The sequence below is a fragment of the Pseudochaenichthys georgianus genome, chromosome 16 (genome assembly GCF_902827115.2).
Source record: "Pseudochaenichthys georgianus chromosome 16, fPseGeo1.2, whole genome shotgun sequence".
Classification (NCBI taxonomy): Eukaryota; Metazoa; Chordata; class Actinopteri; order Perciformes; family Channichthyidae; genus Pseudochaenichthys; species Pseudochaenichthys georgianus.
Window position 1 is genome coordinate 16567379 of NC_047518.2, and position 23259 is coordinate 16590637.

Here is a 23259-nt window from a genome sequence, read left to right on the forward strand (position 1 = left end):
TTTTCCCTTAAACTGTGGGTTTTCTCTGGAAGTTTTTCCTTGTACGATGTGAGGGTCTAAGGACAGAGGGTGTCGTTTTTCTCATACTGATATTCTGAACAATCTGTGTTGTTGTATTTGCTGTAAAGTGTCTCTACTGTAGGCTAATTTTATTATATGTACAGCACTTTGGCTCGACCAAAAATCATTTATAAATGTGCTATATAAATAAAACTTGATTTTATTTTATTTTATTTAAGTCGCTTCAGCTGATTCAAAATGCTGCAGCACGTGTACTAACTAGAGTTAGGAAAAGGGACCACATTACTCCTGTTCTGGCTGCCTTACACTGGCTCCCTATAGAACACAGGATATAATTTAAAATTCTTCTTCTCGCCTACAAAGCCCTTAATGGGCAGGCGCCATCTTACCTTCAAGAACTCATTATACCCTACTGTCCTACTAGGGCATTGCGTTCCAAGAATGCAGGGTTGTTGGTTGTTCCTAGAGTCTCTAAAAGTACAATGGGAGCCAGAGCCTTTTCTTATCAAGCTCCACATTTGTGGAATCAGCTTCCAGTTTGTGTTCGGGCGGCAGACAGCCTATCCGTTTTTAAGAGTACGCTTAAGACCTTTCTTTTTGATAAAGCTTATAGTGATAAAATAAAATAATCTAATAAGAGTGCATTGACGTAGATACGCTGTGCCTCTTCACCTATACATTTGAGTTCTTACTCTTTCACTTAAATCCTAAAAACTTAGATCTTATATTCAAAACTTTATCCAAAACATTTCCCCTCTCTGACCTCTTGAGGTTCTATTAGAGCAGGGGTGGGGAACCTTTTTCCTCTCAAGGGCCATTTCAATTTTTACAACATCCTCCGAGGGCCGTACAAATTATTGACCTCTGCTTAAAAATACTAAAATCACAGCCCATTCATTTGGCCTTTCTTTCATGATTTGCAAAGAAAAAGCAACCTCTTAATCCAGACATTTTACCATGACTCTTACCATGTACCATCCTTGGCTGAGACTGAGATTGATATTGAAAGTGGATGAGATTGTTGATGATGTTGGAAATTGTTGATGATATTGGTGATGTTGTTAATGATGTCAGGAATTATGTCTTGAATGTTGTTGTATTATTGTTGTATTGTTTGGACCCCAGGAAGAGTAGCTTTTGTCAAGAGCAAAAGCTAATGGGGATCCTTAATAAACATAAACCATGTGCATGGTTGTGGCATGACCACCAAAACACAAGGATGTGGACACAAGATGTGTGCAAATGTATCTAGTTTCCTATCCATGTGAACATGATTTAAGTGTGGGGGGGGGGGGAGGAACCTAACCTCCTCTAGGGGGCATGCTCCCCCGGGAATATATATTTTTAAATGTTGATGTTAAAAGCATCAATCTGGTGTGAGAGCAACATTAGGAGATCTAGGGATACATCTCTCAACACCGAACTGTAAGCAGATTTTCTTTTTCTTTATGGATATTTTACAAATCACTTCCCTTTTAAACTCTATTCTTGTTTATTTAACAACTTTTTTTACTGTTATATAGTATTTTATACCAGTTTTTCCTTTATTCTCTTGTTTTTGTATAACTATAATGATCATATAAAGATGTGCCTTTACCTCACTGGTTGTAGAAAAAGCTTCTTATATTCGTTAGCATAGCTAGCTAACCAGATGCTAATAACAGTCAAGTTATTGACTGTATGATCAGTGTGATGGATGAACAGATCGCCACTGGGCTTACAACTAAAGACACAGACACGCAAAAGCTGCGGCATGTGTACGGCTCCTTATGGATACTGCAATTTTTGGAAATGCTGGAGCGGCGTTCTGGTGCTCTCCGGCAGAACTGCACCCCTGTCAGACGAGACATATACCACGTGATGACACGTTAAGCGTGTGTTGTGTTCAAGGACTCTGACCTCGGCCAGGAAAAACAGTCACTCTCTTGTTTAATTATTTTGCGGTCTAGATTTCTTTAATTTTTTGCGTGTGTTTATAAATTACCTCGAGGGCCGCATCAAATGGCCTCGCGGGCCGTATACGGCCCGGGGGCCGGAGGTTCCCCACCCCTGTATTAGAGGGTAACAGGTTGCAGAGAACGCCTAGCCCGGCCGGGGAGTGTGGAACGTAGCCACAGACCTACTCCTTACCTCTAACCAATGCAGGTTCCAATGGGGACCTTTCTCCCTGTGTGTGCCTCTTCACCTCTGTTCCTTACGTCTTACTTGCTACCCTTTTCCCTCAACCTATCCTAAGGGAGTGCATGTATGTATACACGTTAGTTTAGCTGCTATAGGCTTGGACTGTTGGGGGGGGGCATCTTACTCCGTCTTTCTGTCTGTTTGTACCTGTGTACTCTCATGTTCCGATTAACCCAGCTTCCCCCAAATCTCTTTTTTGTGTCCATAAATAAGCCGGGATCCTGAGTCGAGGCTAATCCTGTTGCTGTGGTCGTGTGTCCTGGATCCTCTATCCTGAGCACTGGATCTAAGTCCTGGACTTCGAGTCGTGGCTGAACCTGTCTCTGCGGTCCTGCCAGACTCTCACCATACTACTTCCCTGATGGCTCCCACAAGATTGCTGACATCCTCGTGGATTCATCTTCTTATTATACACACATGCAATTCCAAACATTTGGTCTACCTATGTTGTAAATGTATTATCTTTTCGATTTACACACGGCATCTATTGCACGTCTGTCCGTCCTGGGAGAGGGATCCTTCCTCTGTTGCTCTCCCTGAGGTTTCTCCAATTTTTCGCTTTAAACTGTGGGGTTTCTCCGGAAGTTTTTCCTTGTACGATGTGAGGGTCTAAGGACAGAGGGTGTCGTATTGTCATACTGATATTCTGTATACACTGTGCGGACCACTTAGACAAATGTAACATTTGTGATATTGGGCTATATAAATAAACATTGATTGATTTATTGAAAGTTAGTCACGTACATATGTTCAGTATTCAAAATAATCCGGAGTTTAAGGATGCACGTTGGCAGTTTTAAACATGAATATGGCTGTAGTTTAGAGAGCTCATCAAATCAGGGGTCAGCAGCTCAATCCCACCTCCTGCAGCGACCTTGAGCAAGATACTCCAATTTGCTCACGTAGGCATTTCTAAGCTATTGAAGCGTAGGTACGATGCTTTGGAAAAAACGTCAGCTTAATAATATGTAATGTAATGAATTCAAACCAAAATACTAGGTTTGAGAAAAGATTGTGGCTTGGGTAAAAACATATACTGTACCTCTGCTAATTACTTTTAACAGTAATTAACAGTTTGAACACCTAATATGAACTGCTACCATCTAATTGGAAATACAGGGTCCCGCGAAGTCAGACTGAAGCACTCCTTTGTGCACCAGTCAATCCTCACAGTAAATACAGACGTAAATCCGAAAATATCCGTAGTGATAACATGCAAAATAACTACTGACGTGTTAATTAAACGCCATTTGGTTTTACCAGGCAGAAAACAGAGGTGAAAATAACAGAGTGATTGACAGACACATTACAAATTGTAATCCCACAATGTGTAATAAAGGAACCCTCGTGTCTGTATATACAGATGTTTGGAAGCTTGCGGATGCTATGAGTCAGGTTGTTTCTGATGAATGGGAAACATGAGTGAGAGAGAGTATGGCAGTATATATGAGTGAGTGTGTTAGCGTGGAATGTGGGGAGGAAGAGTGAGACACAAGAATGAGCAAGTGTGAGAAACAGAGAAGAACAGCAATATACAGACGGGGAGCGAGAAGCCGGCTCCATAAAGACGTGAGCAGAATGCTGCCGATGTGAGCAGGAGAGGTGATATATAGTTTAGTCAGTAGCAGCGGGTCACGACAAAGCCTTTAACAGTAATGTCCTGGGAGTCGCCTCGCCCAGGGGACCCGCGCTCCATTTTACAGCCAAGCGACTGAGACTGAGACGCCGCGGCATGACAGCTGGAGCAGTAAAGCCGGCCTCCAGTACCATCCATAACACCAAGGAGGCGTAGACGCCGCTCATACCGCCACAAAACACCCAGGCCCGAGGCCACACCGACAGCTGGCGAGTTAAGAGGGATGAAGGGGAAAAAAGGGGGCTTGGGAAATGGTAGGAAGTGGCGGTCGAGACAAAGGAGGGGAGAGAAGAAAAAAGGGCGAAGGATATATATCTGCAGATTTAGACAGTCACAGAAAGAAAGGGTATAGCTAGAGATGATCTACATCAAAGGAGGGACTAAGGGAACAAAAGAGAAGCAGTGATGGGGAGGAGATGTTTATATTTCTATGTTGCTTGACAAGTCAATTGACGAAGTCAGTATGTGTAGAGCAAACTTATACAAAATTCTCTCTCACATCAGCAAGGTTTATATGTATCCCACATTTTAACAACATTGTGAGATAATCTGCCAAAGTCAATGCAAATACCATTCTTCAATTCTCAGGCAGGAGTTGTTTCATGTTGGTAAGCAGTAATGCTAAAATGTTGGTCGGAAAACCATCACACTATTTCATGAAAAGAGGAAATAACAGTTTTATGTACTAAAAAGTGCGCCAGTCAACCTAAAAAAAACCTTGAAAAAAAACTGGATGATTTTAGTTTTTTTAGCCTGCTTTTTGCTATTTTGTAAAATGTTTATAAATTAAAGGAAAAAAACACTTTCCCGCCGAAGCAACTCTTAAAAACAACATTTTATTTGTCATTTTCTGCATTTCTGTGACTATTTTAAGCGTGAATTAATTAGTTTTTGAATACAACAAAAGACTAATTTCAAGACGTCTCCTAAGGCTCTGGGAAACATCTAATGAGGAAAACAATGAATTGAAAATCGCAAAAATAATCAACAGTTAATGGAAATTGAGTGATTTACAGAGAGTCCCGGGAAATGTGCTTCCAGAACAAACAAAGCAGAAATATTAAAGGCAGAAAAAGGCTGATGGGAAAATGACTTCTAACAAAGCTGTCTTGGGAAAAAGCAACAACCTTTCTGTAAAAAAAGCAGGGGAAATGGGGAGTGTGCTTTTAGAAATGAGAATAGGTAAAGACAGCACTATTGAAATAAAATAGAAGCAATCAATCATCACAACCAGGCCAACAGATCTACAGTAAGTCAACACAACAGGGTTTGAGACTGAAGCCTCTCAGGCAGTGAGCATAGACAGCACTGAAGAGTTCTTGAGTCCCAACAAAAATCAATAAGGTATCCCACTTATTGTTGTAGAATCACTGGTGTGCAGTGCGATGGGCGGATACACACTCACTTTACTTCCAACACAAGAGCCAGGATCCCTGCAGCGATGGGAGCAGCGCTGGATGTTCCTGGAAAGTGTGTGACACAACCGCCCTCTACGCTGGTCACTGTGACCTGCAGGACAACACACACCACGGGTTAGAGGGTACACATACCTGCCTCCAAAACTGACATTCCAAAACAACTGTGAACATTAAAAGACATGTCTGTAAATACACCAGTTAGCGAAGAGTTTCTTTTGTATCTGTAGTCCCTGGACAGATGCTGTAAACTAAAGTCAACCACAAATATATATATATAAAAAGTAAAAAAAAGAAATAACTAATTATATTTAGAAACTGTCTTCTCATTTATGTATGAGGGGAACTTATTTTCTACTGAATTTCACTTGCAAAACAACATTTTGTCTCATTTAGATTTTATTATATATTTTCCAAGAGACACGTAACAATCAAATTGCAATTCAATGCTCAAACTCAAAACACAACCAAACAATAGAAGTAGAGGTAGGGGAGGGATAACAGTATTCATGTATTATATTCATGTGTTTCTATGTATGTGAACATATGAACACAAGCATGTACAAGGTCTTGCATCAGTACATCATGGGCTCAAAACACATATACTTTACTTTTTTATATTTAATACATTTTCAGTATTGTTGCCCAGAGTGAATATTATGGGTCTATTAGTGTCTTTTTTTTACAAAGGGAAGTGGTTGTGATGATTTTAGTCTAGGAATGACCTTAAAGCAAAGTGTTAGTTTAAACAAAACAAAGGAAAATGCAACATGACCAACTTTAGGTTTCGAAAAAAGATTTCGTACATTACTGAAAACAAATTAATTTAACAGAGTTCCCACACTGTAGCACCTGCTGTATCAGCAATTATAACATGTTTTACAATTAAACAGTTATGATCATTTAAATAAAACAATAGCAACATGTGTCTGGTGTGACCACCTCATAATGTGAGGCTGAAAAGGGCAGACATCACAGAAGACAGAGGTGATACCAAAAGGATAAAAATGGCCCTTTCTGTTTCTGTAGCCCTAGCGCTGTGTGTCTTCCTGTTCTTCACTGTTACCTCTGCCATCAACACCTCGGCTCCTTCTTCTCTCTTTTCTCTCAGCCATTGCAGCCGCGCTTTACCTCCAATTAACACTCGTTTGCTTCTGTGTGTCTGTGAGTGTGTGTGTGTGTGTGTGTGTGTGTGTGTGTGTGTGTGTGTGTGTGTGTGTGTGTGTGTGTGTGTGTGTGTGTGTGTGTGTGTGTGTGTGTGTGTGTGTGTGTGTGTGTGTGTGTGTGTGCCCAGCGGTCACCTAGGTCATTTGGCAGGCCTCTATAAATATCACACCAGTCGCTGCTCTTTAACAGGCTTCTCGCAGCTCACAGGAGCCAAAGAGCAGGTTTGCTGGCACACACACACACACACACACATACACACACTCATTAATGATAAACACTGTTCTTAGATGTGTTAGGCGATACATGCACACTAACCATAGGTAGGGGGCTTCCCACGCTGGCCCCTGTCAGAGTAACGGCCATCACACCGGGGCAGGGCTCGCCGAAGTGGGCGGGCCTCCCCGTTTGAGTGACAGCGCCAATGGCTATAGTGTAGATGGAGTTAACATAGCCGTCGGCGCCGCAGTGGTCGCGCTGCATCCCACCGTTACCTGCCGCCCACACAAAGACGCTGCCCTTCCCACCCCGGCCCTGACAACACAAACAGAGGGACGTCAGAGTTAAAGAGCACGAAGCGGATTCATAAAGAATGTTTCCATCTAGCGGTCAGCAGGGCCTTTCAAATGTCACACATGAATATATCACACTGTATATATTTACATAGGGAGGACAAATAGGACCTGCAGTTCAAACTAAAAGGGAATACATGAAACAAAAAGTATTTTTCTAGTTGGAAAAAAGATATTGATGCTAACTGTTTACCCTATTTATTCAAAAAACTGTTGTGGATAGTAGGCTACTGGTTGGTGGAGGATATGATATTCAGTTTTGGTTTTTTTCCTGAGATTTCTGAATTGATTTTAAAAGTGGGAGCCGTACATTATCTTATTTCAATGAATTCACAAGCACATATTGCAGAAATTGAAAATGGAATCTAAAGTAAATTGACCTAAACACCCAAAATTAAAGTTCCTTTTTTTTCTGTTGATGAAAACAGGTAAAAAAGAGACTTACATTATCAGAACTAGCAACTCCCTCTGGAGGGAACTTTTTTTTAATTTGAGCCTTTGCAGTCCATTTACATGCACAAAAACCTATATAACCCACTACAGGAAAGGGAACCCCCCAAAAAGCATAAAAGGGGCCGTTACAAGCACATGCAATTAGAGAGAAGTCCCATAGACTTGTCAAAAGATAATTTATATCCACATTTTAATCAGATTAATAATCATGATTTAAAATCCCTCTCTAGTCTGAAACACCTGCAGGACAGTAGCCTACTTTTTTTGTAAAGTCTTATAGGTGTGTATTTAAATCCCTCTTTATAATCCCTACACTTGACATTTTCTCCTTCCACTCTCAGCCCAACTGACAGCGTGAAGCTCTGCTCTCCGTCTGACAGACAGCAGTGTGAACGAGGAGATGAAAGCCGTGCCTCGTGAGTTCCTTGCCGAAGGGCCCGCGCTGTCAGGCTGTGGGGGCCGTCCATCTCGGCCCCGTCGTCCCGCGGGCCCCAGCTGCAGACGTAGATGTCGATGAAGTGCATGTTGAAGGTCAGGGCTGTGGCCTCCATTGCATCGGTGACAGAACCGGCCAACAAGCGGATACCTGGACGGATCCAAAAGGTCACAAAAAACATTCCTTTCAAATATGTTCGGAAAGAGCATTTAGCATCCTGGTGCTTCTGCAAAACAGACGCAGAGATTGTGTTTTGAAGTTGTAAAGCTAATGTTATATGCCAACTAAAAGTTATAGAGTGTTGACACGATACTTGAGTCGAGAAGGCGTCACACACACATTGTAAGCCCTCTTCGAGTAGCTGGCTCAGAGTGCAGTAGAGTCTCCTACCGTCTTTTCTCAGTGCCTATTGTATCTGTCTGATTCATCTTGTTATATGTGTGTGTCTTCTTCGTTCTGATCCCGCTGTATGTACTCTATTATTGCCTGATTCTTATGGCTATACTGTATGTATTATGCATTAAAGGTGGGGTATGTACGTTTGAGAAACCGGCTCGAGATCGCTAGAATTTGAAAATACACCACCGGAGAAAATCTGCCACTTCCTTACAGAGCCCCTCCTCCAACACACACGAACGCGCACATGACCAATGAGGGCACGAGATCAGTTTGTGCCCCGATGGGAGGCTGACAGGCAGGTAGGCTATCCAGTTACTTTAGCCGGGCAGGCTCAGATGATTGGTCGTGCTTTTTACAGTACTACGGCTTCCAGAGATGAAATTTTTCTATGGATTTCTTTTCAAAGCACTTCAGATATTCATTGCTATCGGGATGTTAAGAGCATTCCATGGAATATAACAAAAAGTGTATCTCGAGCCGGTTTCTCAAACCCTACCTTTAACTCCACTGCTGGATGTTAACATGAATATATAAAGGGTTATTTTAAACTAGGTGATTTTTGATATATATGTTTAAGCTTGATGGTCTGGGTCAGCGTAACTGATTATATTTGATTATTTAGAGATAATGATTTAGATTTTTCTGCTGGATTGTGACTGTGAGTCACCACAATGTGCACAAACACCTATATACAGTAACACACTGACTACAGGAAAGGGAAAACCCCAAAAAGCATAATAGGGCCGCTCTAAATGTACTCATACTCATCCTGTGATCTATTATTAATATACTAATACAGATTATAGCCATTTTAACAAACCTTTCATAGCAATGGGGTACATTTGAATGACTGTGAAGTGTTCAAATTTAAAAATAAAACTTGAAATGTACATTTGATTTTGCACTGAAGGAGATTCTTAAGTTTGTCTTGTGATAATATTGTAAAAACAAAAGGAACAAATATCTCTTCTTCTAGTTGTCTTATTATAATCTGCTTGCCATTCATCACAATGTATTCTAAATGAACATACAGCATATTTTGTGTGACAAACATACATCCATTCAAGCTGATTCATTCGGGCTTAAATAGTTTTCCTTCAGATGATTCATCACGTTCATTTAGCGCCTCCTTTCAAAACAACATCAAATCTAACAGAAGCATAGAAATGCACTGAGGCTCTCAGGTACCTTTCCCAAAGAGAGGCATACCGAGAGATAAGGCTCACAATGAGCATGCATCTTTCATTTGGGTCGTGGCCCTTCATCTCCTGTGTGCCAGACTCTGTTTAGGAGTCGGGATGGAATAGACTCAGCAAGGGGAAATTCATACTAACTCTGGAAAGAGATTCCTGGTCTTGCCTCACAAACTGTCTTTTTTGGTAGATTCAGTCTCTGGTTAAAGATCCCAGAGGTCAAATGTCAGAGTTCAACCAGGGGATTCCACCATGTCTACATCCTGATCAAAGTGAATGCCACTGCCTTCAGATCAGATCGCTGCGGGACATTTTCTTACTCAAACACATCATGTACTCCTCATTAACTTGTGGTTTATGGCCCTCTTAGAGTATCACATACAAATCTTTGATTTCACAACACAAACATGGCCTATCTTGTGTGTTCGGTTCAGTCATCCCATCGGCGATGTTACAGCCAACACTAAAAAAGCCATTACTGGAGCTCCCACCAAAAAAAGAGCTGTTAAATAGGGTCAGCACGGCTCAATGGCAGCCAGTCACCGTGTAGTGGGCCTGTCACACGAACCCAAAACCATACATGTACTCACCTCTTTACACTGGCTACCAGTCAGTTTTAGAATACAATTAAAAATGTTACTGTTCGCAAACAAAGCCCTAAACGGTTTAGCCCCACCGTACCTGGCAGATCTTTTAAAACCATACACACCCACACGGTCACTGAGGTCTGCTGACAGACTCCTTCTGGTCGTCCCTAAATCGAGGTTGAAGCACCGAGGAGACGGAGCCTTTGCTGTTGCAGCTCCAAAATGATGGAACAAATTGCCCCTCCAGGTTAGACTTGCTCCAACTCTGCCTGTTTTTACATCTCGTTTAAAAACCCACTTCTTTTCCCTAGCATTTACAGGCCAGGTGACACTTGTGCTTTTACATTTGGGTTTTTATCTTACTAGCCTTTTGTACTGTTTTTACGTCATGTAGGAGAGTTTTTCAGTTCTGATCCGGTTTCATCGTCTCGTGTTTTATATTTGTTTCATGTCCTGTCGGTTTTTCATGTATTTATGCTATGTTTTTATACAGTTGTTGATGTACAGCACTTTGTTCAACTCTGTTGTTTTTAAATGTGCTATAGAAATAAAATGGATTGGATTGGATACATACACAGGAAATAAATGGTAGGATATCACATACTCTATTTAGAATATAGGGTCACTTGGTCACTAGGTCACTTGGTCACTAGGGTCACAATGTAGGGTCACTTAAAATCAAATTTCAACTTATAGACTTTGAAACCGATATATAGCTTTTACGCGTCTATCGTTCTTCCAACCCAATTGAGATTCAAGCACGGCCATTTAATCATGACGAATAAGGTGGCTACAGAGCATCTTTTTCAAAGTAGAGCAAAAGTATATGTTGTTTTTAACATTAAGACTATTAACTCCACAAACAGGGCACTAGCACTTTGCTTTGACATTATTTCCAATGCAATGCCAAACATTTTAACACATTATTTGCTTTCTGAGGGAAAGTTAATTTACAAATCTGTCTCATGCTTTTGTATTTTCTTATTTATTTTCTTTATTATTTGTGCATCAACGTATAAAGCAAAAAGAGAAATCTGTTTGATTTTTAAAATATTGTTCATGTTAAGCATTTTTCTTTTTTGCATTATCACACAATTGGGACTACTTAAACAAGTATTTTTGAAAATGCCATGTCAAAGCCGTGGCCAATCCACCCACAATGCACTGCCTCCCACTGTCTTGCTGGCTGTGTTGTTTGCTCACCTCCGATCCTGGCATTGAAGGCGATGCCCACACCGCAGTAGGAGTTATTGGCCTCCATGGCAACTTCCCCTGCACAGCGAGTACCATGACTGCAACATGAGGGATGAGATGTTAGACACTGAGTATGCAGAGATGTGTACAGAGTTTTTGGATGTGTTGAGCTGGCAATTACATACAGAACATTTTATGACTGGTTCAGACATACAGTAAACCAAGCACGTTTAAACCAAGAAAAAGCATTCTGCAGCTGATTTGTTTGTTCTTACAGAAGATTCAAGATTCAAAGGTGTATTGTCTTAACATATATACACTACGGTCTAATTATGTAATCTATGAAAAACTAAGATTGCAAATTCCTCAACAGTCCAATTTACAACATATATAAAAACTTAATAATAAAAAAAACAATAAATATAAAAATATGTGGGATGAAATTGTCCCTTAGTCTGGCGGTTTGTGTCCTGATGTAGGAGGGAAATAAAGCACTTTATGAACATTAAAGAATGTAAACATGTCTCAGTAGAGGCACAACATACACATATCAACCTTAAAATAAGCATAAGCTCAAGTTTTAAAGTAAATAACTTACTGCAAGTCTTTATGACTGTTCTTATTGTATGGTGGCAATGTAGTACTGATACAGCGTGCAGAGCAAAGGACAAGGATATGCATTATTAAAAAAACTATTTGAAACGAGAAATAAGAAGAGATTTTGGAAAAGATTGTTTATAATTAACAACATTTTAGTGACTGCTTTTTTGCTAACGATATTGAATGGTGACATAGCCACAGTTAGTCTTTAAAGACGTCAATGCCATCTTATTATCATCTTGTTATCAGCTGACATCCTCGTGGATTCATCTTCTTATTACAGACACATGCATTTCCTAACATTCGGTCTATATGCTGTAAAATGTATTATCTCTTCGATTTACACACGGCATCTATTGCACGTCTGTCCGCCCTGGGAGAGGGATCCCTCCTCTGTTGCTCTCCCTGAGGTTTCTCCCATTTTTCTTCCTTGTACGATGTGAGGGTCTAAGGACAGAGGGTGTCGTATTGTCATACTGATATTCTGAACAATCTGTGCTGTTGTATTTGCTGTAAAGTGTCTCTACTGTAGGCTATTTTTATTATATGTCCAGCACTTTGGCTCGACCAAAAATCGTTTATAAATGTGCTATATAAATAAAACTTGATTTGATTTGATTTGTTAGTTAAAAAGGTTGTTGATGAACATATTTCTTCATAGTTTGTATCATGTTCGCAACTAACATTAGACCAGATTATACAATCTAGTTCTTAAACGTTGTCTTGCGTCTTTGTGGCAAGACAGGATAAATGGTCAGTTCACTGACTGTCTTTACCTATTCTCCTCATCCCTGACTGGCATGGGATCATGAGACAGGCCGTGTGAAGCAGCCAGGTCGAAACTGGCGAGGGCCTCCTGTAATCCAGACGGGAAACAAATAGAACACGGTGAAACCCTCGACAAAACAAAACAGAGTGACAGGGGATTTCTTCATTTCCTGTCAGGAAATGAAGAAATCCCTTAAAAATCCCTTAAAAAACTCCCTTAAAAAACTCTCGATACTGGCAATTTTTCTCCTGACTGACGGCAATCACTGTCACTGAGGGGGAAGCCTGTGACTGTGACTGTGTGGTTTATGTGAGCCTCATAAAAGTGAGAGCATGTTTGAATGACTTGATTGCCAGTGTATATAGGCATAAGGCGAGGAGGATGTCTTGGCAGGATACCGTACAAGAGCAATTATGTATCTCTCTGCAGCCAGGCTTATCCATGCCAGACAATCTGCTCTGACAAAGTACAAGTTGGCCTGTGTGCTTCAAACTGCCTATAGGATTATAAATGACAAGTCAGGCACAAACAGCACTGCCACTCCACATATGCTTTATGGCTCGCCAGCGTAACACCAGCCTAACAGAATAAAACAGCTTCATCACTGTATGAACGTTTTATTGTCTCGTGTTTTAAGTAATAGAGACGTTGGGCAGTTTAAGGGAAAGTCAATACACACAATTCGGTCCACTGAAATCCGAGCATGGTTGTGTAACCAAGCAGTAATTTTGGAAAACTAATATAAAAACCGCTGAATCAGAACTTACACTGCATACCCATCCTGCAAATCTGCTGTAAACAAGATCACTAGAATAATAAGATAAGGTTTTACTGCCTAGCTTAAATAACATCTTGAGTGAAAGTCGTTATTGTAAAAATAAATTGTTATATTTTAAGTTTACTTACGAAGTTTTTCCTTAGGTCCTTGTTTGTGTGATCCACACCTGAAAAAGACAACAAAGAAAACGTTTTAAATTACAATTACAATCTTGATAGTGACACTGACAGTGGCCTAAAGGGGCAAACTTGCTCCAACACTTGCATTTAGAAAAACGTGCTGCACTTTAAAAAACAATGCAAATTCAAATAAACAAACGTTGTAAAACACACGCAAATGAAGAAGCACCTTCACTTTCTATCACGTTTCTCCTAATGTAAATGTTTTGGGCCGTTGTAACGTGTTTGCACCTGTCGGCCACCGTAGAGATGTAGAGATATTAATATTTCCGTTCAGTAAGTGCACTTAATGTTTTTAATATTTTCTGTTGAGGCATGTAAGAGCTTTTCAAGTCATTTGAACTTGCAGTGTGGTAGACAGGTTATTAAAACTATGAAATGTTGAGTACCCTACTAATTGGAGTAATTAATTTGCCAAAGTGTAACGGTGGAGTCTATTTTTCAAATCCAGTTTGTCAAGATCGAAGTGTATGACAAGAGCGTATTGCACATGACTGATGGATGAGTGAGCGAACACACAGGCACAGAATAATCCCTTCCAAAAAATGTATGAGTGTATGAATTTTGGGTATTTTTATTTCTTATTATTCTTCACTTATTATTCTTCCACATCAGGTGCCTTTCTTTCTGTTGCCCCCTTGCCTTTCTCACCCCCTCTTCTCACCCAAACCACCACCACCTCCTCCTCCTCCTCCTCCTCCTCCTCCTCCTCCTCCTCCTCCTCCTCCTCCTCCTCCTCCTCCTCCTCCTCCGCCATCAGGGCTCCTGTGGTCTCATCTAGAGACAAACGAATGAGGGCCCCAGGAGGGCCGCGCCCGCTATGCCAGACATCACTCACTCTCTCTCTCAATCACACACACATACACACACACACACACACACACACACACACGCACGCACGCACGCACGCACGCACGCACGCACGCACGCACGCACACACACACACACACACACACACACACACACACACACACACACACACACACACACACACACACACACACACAGGACCTGCCAGCCTTTGTCCCACGCAGGCAGTGCCTCCGGGTTGTCATGGTAACCTCCAGTGTGTTTTTGCCGTTGAGGCCTGATTGTGTGGAGCTCAGGCGGGATGGAGCTCTGGGTGGGTGAACCTTATTGGAGCCTGCCTTGCCGTACCATGCTGTGCCATGCCATGCCAGGTCAAGCTACTACATCTTCTACATAACCACTGATGCTTTATTCTCTCCCCCATACACCACTTTGGGTCTTCATCATACACACTTCCTCATTTTCCTGTTGTTAAGTACTTTACATACAATTTGTTTTGAATTATATTTCTCTCTTTCAATTGTATTTATCTTTCCAACTGGCAAACCATCGGTCTAAAAAGTGAAACCAATGAGAAAGTGTCGTGAACCAGCATTCTTTGAAACGGCCAGCAGGGCCTTAACTGGCTGCAAGGAGAAATATGATGTATAGAAGTCTATGAGAAAATGTCCTTACTTCTCTCTTGATTTATTACCTCAGTGACATTTTAAAAGAGTGTATGGTTTCAACCACTAGATTAAAGTCTTTGAGTAAAACTGGTGATAAAGCAGGGTATGCTTTATGGCTCACTTATCAGTGAAAACTCTCCACCACAGCTTTACTACCACAAGGTCGGCGTTTGATGCAGTGTCTCTGCCACGCTGTTCTTCAGCAATAAGTTGTACCTAAAGATACTCTAAGGAGCTGACTGTTATTTATTTATGGTTAGTAAAAATAGTTTTTAGCATTTCTTTCACTGTTGAAAAGTCAATAGGAATTACGGATGCATCTTGCTAACTAAGCTAGCTAGCATGGTAGCTGCTAATGGTACATGCATTACAGGGCCTCACTCCTAGTCTCCACCCTCCACACCAGAAGTCTACAAACCCAAGGGTGATGTTGAGGTGACTACATCCACTTCTGTTATACATTTTTACCGTAATTGGAGGAAATGGATGCCAGAAACCAAACACTGGGTCTCTCCGACAGCGATGGCGGCCTATTTTATTTCCTGGGATATATATAAAAATGTACAAGCATTTTAATTGCATTCTTCCAACAGCTTTTGACTACTTCTCTGGGTCTCCATGCACTGAGATGCAGCTCCGAGTTCAGATACCTTTTTCAAACTGTTTTTTACGTTTAAATTAACTGTGGTTTAGCGTTTTAAGATATTTTAAATGTCCTATTGTCAAGGGATAACATAATCTCTTGCCAACTTGTATCCTTGCCTGAGCCAAGCTGGATAACCACACAGGATGCAGGGGAAGGATGCTTATCAGGTTTTGGAATAGTTTTGATTTAAAGATATGTACTGAGTGATGCTGCACATGATATCTTCATATGGAACTCAAGTGATTTATAAAATATTTATAAAATGTCAGATATATTTTAAAAATCCCCCTTCATGCTGATTAGTTATACTTCAAATGATTCAAACTTTATCATCAGTGAAATCAGGAGACTCTCTTATATCCTTTGCTCTTCTCTTTTGCTCCAATATTTGTCTTCTTCAGGTCGGAATCTCAAACCTTCAATTCTCTTGATGCCACTTGTCTAATCAAAGTGTAATCACCAGTTAGGGTGAACCTTTCAACCTTTACAAATAAATACACCTGAATATGAGACTGAAGCTAATCTTTCCCAGTGTGTCTGACAGCCCCTTAGTACATGAGTGCAGTTCTACAAACAGTGTGGATATCTGCTGTTTCGCAAGAATAATTGTTTATCTGGAGGAGGCAAAGGAGTCTGCTTTATTAAGATTTCATATTTGTTTCTACTCAATTTGAAAGAAATGGAACCTCAGTGTGCACTCACGAATGTTGTTTGTGTGTGTGTGTGTGTGTGTGTGTGTGTGTGTGTGTGTGTGTGTGTGTGTGTGTGTGTGTGTGTGTGTGTGTGTGTGTGTGTGTGTGTGTGTGTGTGTGTGTGTGTGTGTGTGTGTGTGTGTGTGTGTGTGTGTGTGTGTGTGTGTGTGTCAGAACTTCACCTCAGCGTTTAAAAATGAACACCAACAATTCTGCAAATATGTGATAGGAACATCTTCGGGGATGTTACCGTCAAGCTGCTCAGGAGCAAACGAGTTACAAGTGAGCAAATGATAGTTGGAGGAAGAAGGAATGGAGAGGCAGAAACGGGAGGGGAGGGGTGACTGCTACTATCACGTCTGAGTTTGTTTTACCATTTATAATGATGAGTTGTCTTAATGATCACTGTGATAATAGGCAAGAAACAGTTAAGCTGCAGATGACAGCTGTTTATAGCGGCGCAAGCTAGCAGTGGAGGTAACCATAGTAACAAAACTTAACTAGCTGTTTTCACCGCATGGCTCTGATTCCAACCTCCAGGCGAGCAAAGAGAAAATCCATATCATGTAAATGCATATTTAGGACGTTTATTTATATGGCATATTTCAAACTCAGTGGTATTACATCTAAAATAGAAACAAAAAACATTCAACACATTAAGAAAATCAGTAAGTGTAGTGTCAAATGATAACATTATCATTTCATAGTAGCCTATATAAGTATATAAATAAAATGTTTTAAGTCTTGTTTTTGGAACTGATGCCATCAAAGTTCAAAGTATTTGTAGCATAGTGAAAAAATCTGCATGGTGACCTGCTTGAAAGTACGTTTTCCTAAACAATCTTTTTGTTATATTTTGAAAGCCGCAATGAGATCTATATTTTTTTCTCAGTCAGGACTTAGTCAAACGTTTTTTAGGACCTTAATAGCCTCTCAGTACAAAGATGGGGGCATAATCTTGGTAGAAAATTAGTCAAAAACAGTGTTTAAATTGGTTTGATATCCTTAATATTATATCTCTGCCAGGTTCAATTTTCGAGCATCCTTCCACTTGTAGATAGTACTCTGCAGTGCACAGATGTGTTATTCGGATCAGGGTTGAAACATGCTCAGCAGGAGCATGTATGCCCAGAGGTGGTGTGTCACAGGGTCAATTTGAGCATCAAAACACTGCACCTTCAAGTATTTATAAGGATGAACTGTGTGGAAAAATGCATTCACTCAGGTGCATTCACTCATATAGCACCATACTGCCATAAATACAGCCATACACACACTCCAACACAGTTCAAGGTCTTCTGAGAGTGAAAGTAGAAAGCCACGTCCTACAGTGAGATGAAACACTGTAGGTGGTGGAGCCAATGCAAAACCTTCCATGAATACAAATGCTTTCAACCTGGCTGACCCAGTCTAGATTGTGATTGTGCGTGTGTGTGTTTGCTGCTCTGCATGTGTGTCAGCATTCAGCGGCAGCAGCTGCACTCTATCTCCTTTGCTCCCGCAGCATTCTCGCCGGTCCTCAGGGTCAAACACACACAAATCAGCCACAAAGATGTGTCGGAGGCCATTTTGAGCTGACGGTGAGTCGTGCCTGAGCCGCCACTGAGACAATGAGCCCACATCACTTGAGAGAAGGCCCCCGCTACACCTAGGGGCCCCCGGCTGGCTCTCACCGTTTAGCTGTCCTCTGTAGGAGTTACAGTAGAGAAAGAAAAAGCAGAAATCCACAGGCTGCCTCTAAATGCAGGAAAGTAGGAGAAGGTATAGAGGGAAGAGTTTTCTGTAATGAAGCTGCACACGGCTTGCAAGTGTGAAAAAGCAAAGGAAAGGTGTGCATGCGTGTGTGTGTGAGAGAGCTGCAGAGAGACAGGGGTGTGTATCACCACCCGCCGAGGGTGAGACTTCCTGGCCCTACACCTCCATCTCATTAATCAGCTCGGTATTTAAGAAGGGCTGGAGTGAACACTTGCCTGTCATTAGCCGGCTTTGTCGAGGGTGTGTGTCCGTGTGTTTTTGTGGGTTTAAGAAGTGAAGAGAGAGATCTTCGGGAGGAGAGATGGTTTGATGAGCGACAAAGAGTGACACAAAGCAGGAGAAGTTTAGGGAAGAAAAGAGATGTTTTGTTTAGAGTGGTCGGAAGGTAATACAAAAGGCATTAAAGAGAAGGGAAATGATGGTGAGCAAAAGATGCAGGGACACAGGGACGGAGCAGAGGGTATGCGGGGATGGAGAAGAGGTTGACTTCTAAAGTGGGACATTAGTATTCAAGCGGCACGCCTCCACCATCCCCCCCCCCCACACCCCGCTGCCCCTCTGCCCAGCGGCCAGCTCTCCTCCTGCGGTGGACCCAGACACTGAGCTGGAGGTGGCAGAGGAAGTGTGTGTGCATTGGGACTCCAGTTCATAGAAACGCTTCCTTCAATGGAGATCTCCACTTTAGAGAAATGTATTTCGTTTTTTACTCGGTGGTGTGGGTTCAGTGTGCTTTCAGCTGTTACCTGTAATGTTGAATTTCTGTCAGTCAGTGAGCAGGACTTGAAATTTGCAACGGTGCACATCTGTGAAGTGCCGCCCGCCTACATACACAGATAATGATCCAGGAGGGCAGAAATAAAGTAGAGCCGTAAGACAGTGAGCGGCAGCGATAACACTTTATGATGTATGCAAAGAGTATACTCATTTCTAACAGAATGGGTGTGTCAAATCCCTATTCTGTTTGTGCCAAAGAAGCTCATATTATAAAATGTACTTGGGGAATTGTAATAATAGCTTACTCAAAATTGATTCAAAACTAGAGATGCACTGATTGCAAACTTTCTTTGCTGCTTTCAGAATCAGATTTTGTAAAAGCCTGCCATTTTTGGCCCTTCATTTTTTTTATGTAATTGTATTTCCAATATTATAAAACATTTACTATTTGAAGACTTATATTTTCTACAATATTAAAAATATTATATTATATATATATATATCAAATTACGACTCAATGGTCACACCAAAGTTGGAAGAACGATTTCCCAACATTTTGCGATGTACATAAATGCATCGTTGTCCTTGGCAACGGTCTGTTCTATACATGTGCTTTTCTAATTATTAAAGGTGGGGTAGATAAGTTTGAGAAACCGGCTCGAGATACACTTTTGAACCTGAAAAGGAGCATAGCATGTCCTCTTTAATAGAATAAGTTAACTGTAACAAAATTGTATAAACACTAGCTTTTATTCTTTAAAACCTTTTGAACATTTATGGATAAAAGAACGCCTTGTAATTATGAATGTACTTGTAATCTATGGACCATTCTCTCTAATGCTTGTGTGTTATATTTGTAATGTGTGTAAGTGCCTCAAAGCAATGTACTGATTTAGGTTGTTAACTCAATCTTCTGTTTTGCTTCTGCTTGTTAAATGTATTCAGTGTAATGATGAACACCTTCAAATTAAAATGAAAAAATATGCAACAATGGTAAATCAGTCCAAGAATGTAATGATACTCCCCCTGTGATATACAGTTTGCACACATTAGTCTAATACGTTGTTAATTTTTCACAAAGTTAAGTCTCTTGGGGAAAAAAGGGTTGAATTTGTGTCAGTTGTTGACAAATCCATTGGTAATCTCGTGTCTCCGTAAACGACAATTTAACATTCTTAATCCATTACACCGATAGCTCACTGTTGCGGTGTGTATGTATATGACTCCTGTTTCCTCCCACTAAACTGCTTCCCAACTCCTCCTCTGGCCTCCTCCACTGCTCTCATTTGACTAATTACATTCACGGAGAACCATGTTGACAAATTCATTTTGAAATCCATTAGTCCCGTGGCGTTGTTTAAACAATGTGCACGTTAATGTCCATTGCTGTAATGCCCCTGATTCACATTCTAATAGCCGTCTGATAAATCAGGTTATCTGCGACACCTTCTACGCGCCGTGAAGAGCGGAAATTAGAGAATTATTAACTATCCGTGGTGTTCTGTCGTGTCCGGGTGTGTTAGGGGAAGAGGAGAGGAGATGACAGAGAGGAGGAGGGAGAGAAAGGGAAGAAAATAACGAAGAGAAAGCAGAGAAATTAGAGGGATGGGTGAGGTGAAAAAGAGGGGAAAACAGAGTAAGAGATAATAAGGAACAGGCAGAGCAGCAGGACTAAGTGACAGTACATCTAGATGAGACTTAGACAAACATTAAAGAAGAGGGACTGAGGGCAGGATAAGGAAGAACATACTGGGAAACCATGTATGTGCATGTTAATGTAACATTCCACTTTTTTAGATGTAAACTTATTACAACAAATATAACACTACATTTGAAATGCTGCACAAACCAGGTGTATCATATGAATCATAGGTGAGCGACCATTATAATGCACTGAAGTATATGCATGGAGTTAAAAACAGGTTGTTCTTTATTATTGAATTGCTCTATAGTGTTCAATATATATACTACCTACTGTCTGTGTGGTGGTATACTGTATAGAGGGCATTTAAAGGGGCTCACTATCAGCGTTCATATATTTGTACTTTGTGCCTCTCCTGGGACATGTCTCCATGATTTAATGTTCAAAAGCCCTTTATTTTTCTCATACTGCCTGTGCTGCAGCACCTCTTTTCACCCTCTGTCTGAGACCAGAGCCCAGTCTGCTCTGATTGGTTAGCTGGCTGGCTCTGTTGTGATAGGTCAACCGCTTAGTCCCGCACCTTTTCCTATCACGTACAATGTGTTGGAGTGCTATAGAAGCACGAGTGTTACATAGTGATGTTACTATGTTACTGAAGTAAACAAAAGGAGGCGTTTCAGGTAGGGGGGGGGGGGTCAAGAGAAACTCCCTCGGTAGGGAACTTTGAATTTGAGCATTACCAGACCATTTACATGCACAAACCCCATATAAAACACTATAGGAAAGGTAACCCAAAGAGCAAAACAGGGCCCCTTTAAGTCTTAAATCACTCCCAAGTTATTAGTAATCCATCCATCTACAGTATCAATCAATATTCTACTGTAGCTACTCATCCATGGTCTCATGGGACATAATGTCTGTAATAATGGATTCCTCATGTCCCTTTAGTGGTCAGGGTATGCTGGCTAATATGTTGTCCCTCAAAATATTTTCAGTGTGCGTTTCTGTAACTTTAGAGATTTTCTCAATTTAATAGTTTGAGATTTTGTTTGTATTATAACCAGACAATCAGACTGTAAAAGGCACTGTATAGAAAATAGACATCACCGAACAGTTGTATGCTTCTGCTTACAGTCTGATTGCATGTTTATATCCATATCTGTCCAAAATGTCATCACTTTATTATTGTATCCTATTTGACTTTAGTGTGAGTAGTCATAATTAGCACATTCATTTTTGATTTAGTGAGATCACAGCGACATTTACCTCTGACCAACACATCTTAATCAGTTCATTCTTCAGTCCAAGTGGATGTGTGCACCACATTTGAAGAAACCTTAAGTGTTAGGTCATCATAGTGACCTTGAACTTTTACAACCAGAATCTAATCAGTTCATCTTAGAAGTCAAGCATACGTCAGCGCCAAATGCTTTGTTCCTGGCATTTGCAAAAATGGAATGGACATTCAAACGAACGAACAACCCGGCGACATAACACCACCTGCTAATGCTGTCTTAGTGGTAGTGTAGTGTTTTCGGTACCAGTGAAACACACCACTGTAGACGCTACGATGACAATACCTCTCTGATTATTTCAATGTAACAGGCAGAATTAGCCAGTTCAATCTGCATTTATCCATCAGGAATGCGTATAACTCATTGGCCATCATACTTCGTTGCATAATAACATTACACATCATTGCTGCATTTCTTTGATATAGCCTCTGCGTTGGCATCCCCACAGTGTAAACGCAGTGGTGTCATGGAAGTGAATGAGGAGGCTGGATTGCCTTCACACTGTGCTAATGCCTGGCAGAACACCCTCATTTGCACAAATACTTGGACGAAACCCAAGTATGTACTGCATGCACAAGACCTGCCTCTCCACACTCCTCCTTACTGACTGGATATGAACTCTCCAACAGTCCCACATCTACTTCAGCAGATCCAACTCCACTTTCACCTCCTCCCTCCTCGTCTGTCTTAACCCTGTCTCTAACCAAATCCTTGCTCCTTCTCCTACTCTTCCTCCTTCTACAACCATCCCTCCTCTTCCTCAGTGTTAGTGTCAGTAGCCCCTGACTGTGGTGTCTGCTGGAGTGTGTGGATTAGACACACAGGCCTTATTAGCTGCTTGTTTACCTACCAGCACCAGCACCACCACAGGGCTTCAAGGGCAACACCAGAGCATCATCATCTCCCACACACACACACACACACACACACACACACACACACACAAATAAAAACACTCACGCAGAAAAAACTGCTAGCACTTTTGGTGTGCACGTGCATGAGTGTGAGTGCCATCGTGCCCCCGTAGAGTCGCCCACCATGGCACAGGGCTCTTAATTAAGAGAAGAGAGTGTGTGTTTGTGTGTGTTCTGGGGGCGGAGCAGCTGGCAGGAGGCACTGGGGCCAGAGAACATCTGCAGGAGGCCGAACACATACCTTAACACACACAGAAAACACATTCAAAGGAATATGAACACACATAACTACACACACATCCTCCTCGCCACGTCTTGGCAACTCACGCCCCGAAGACACAGAAATACACACATGCGAGCACACATGAGGACCCGTTGAACGCTGCCATCGCCACTGCCGCCGTACCAGTGGGACTGTCGCCATAGCAACCTAGGACTGGTCATGTCACCCCGGTTTAGTAAGACGGGTGACAGGGAGACAGACTGAGAGATTGGCAGGCGATAAAAAGAGCAAAAGACAAAGACGAATAGCGAGGGGCATTAATA

At 41.4% G+C, this 23259-nt stretch overlaps 1 protein-coding gene across 1 annotated transcript in view; it reads right to left on the bottom strand.

The window, feature by feature from the left end:
* LOC117461051 (proprotein convertase subtilisin/kexin type 4-like) overlaps nt 1-23259 on the bottom strand; it is a 249012-nt gene that overhangs the window by 94060 nt on the left and 131693 nt on the right. The window contains exons 7-12 of the mRNA XM_071205815.1: nt 13527-13564; nt 12628-12707; nt 11261-11349; nt 7856-8028; nt 6736-6951; nt 5244-5347 (exon numbers count right to left, since the gene is read on the bottom strand). Coding sequence (XP_071061916.1) covers nt 5244-5347; nt 6736-6951; nt 7856-8028; nt 11261-11349; nt 12628-12707; nt 13527-13564 — 700 coding nt within the window. The remainder of the gene's footprint in view (nt 1-5243; nt 5348-6735; nt 6952-7855; nt 8029-11260; nt 11350-12627; nt 12708-13526; nt 13565-23259) is intronic.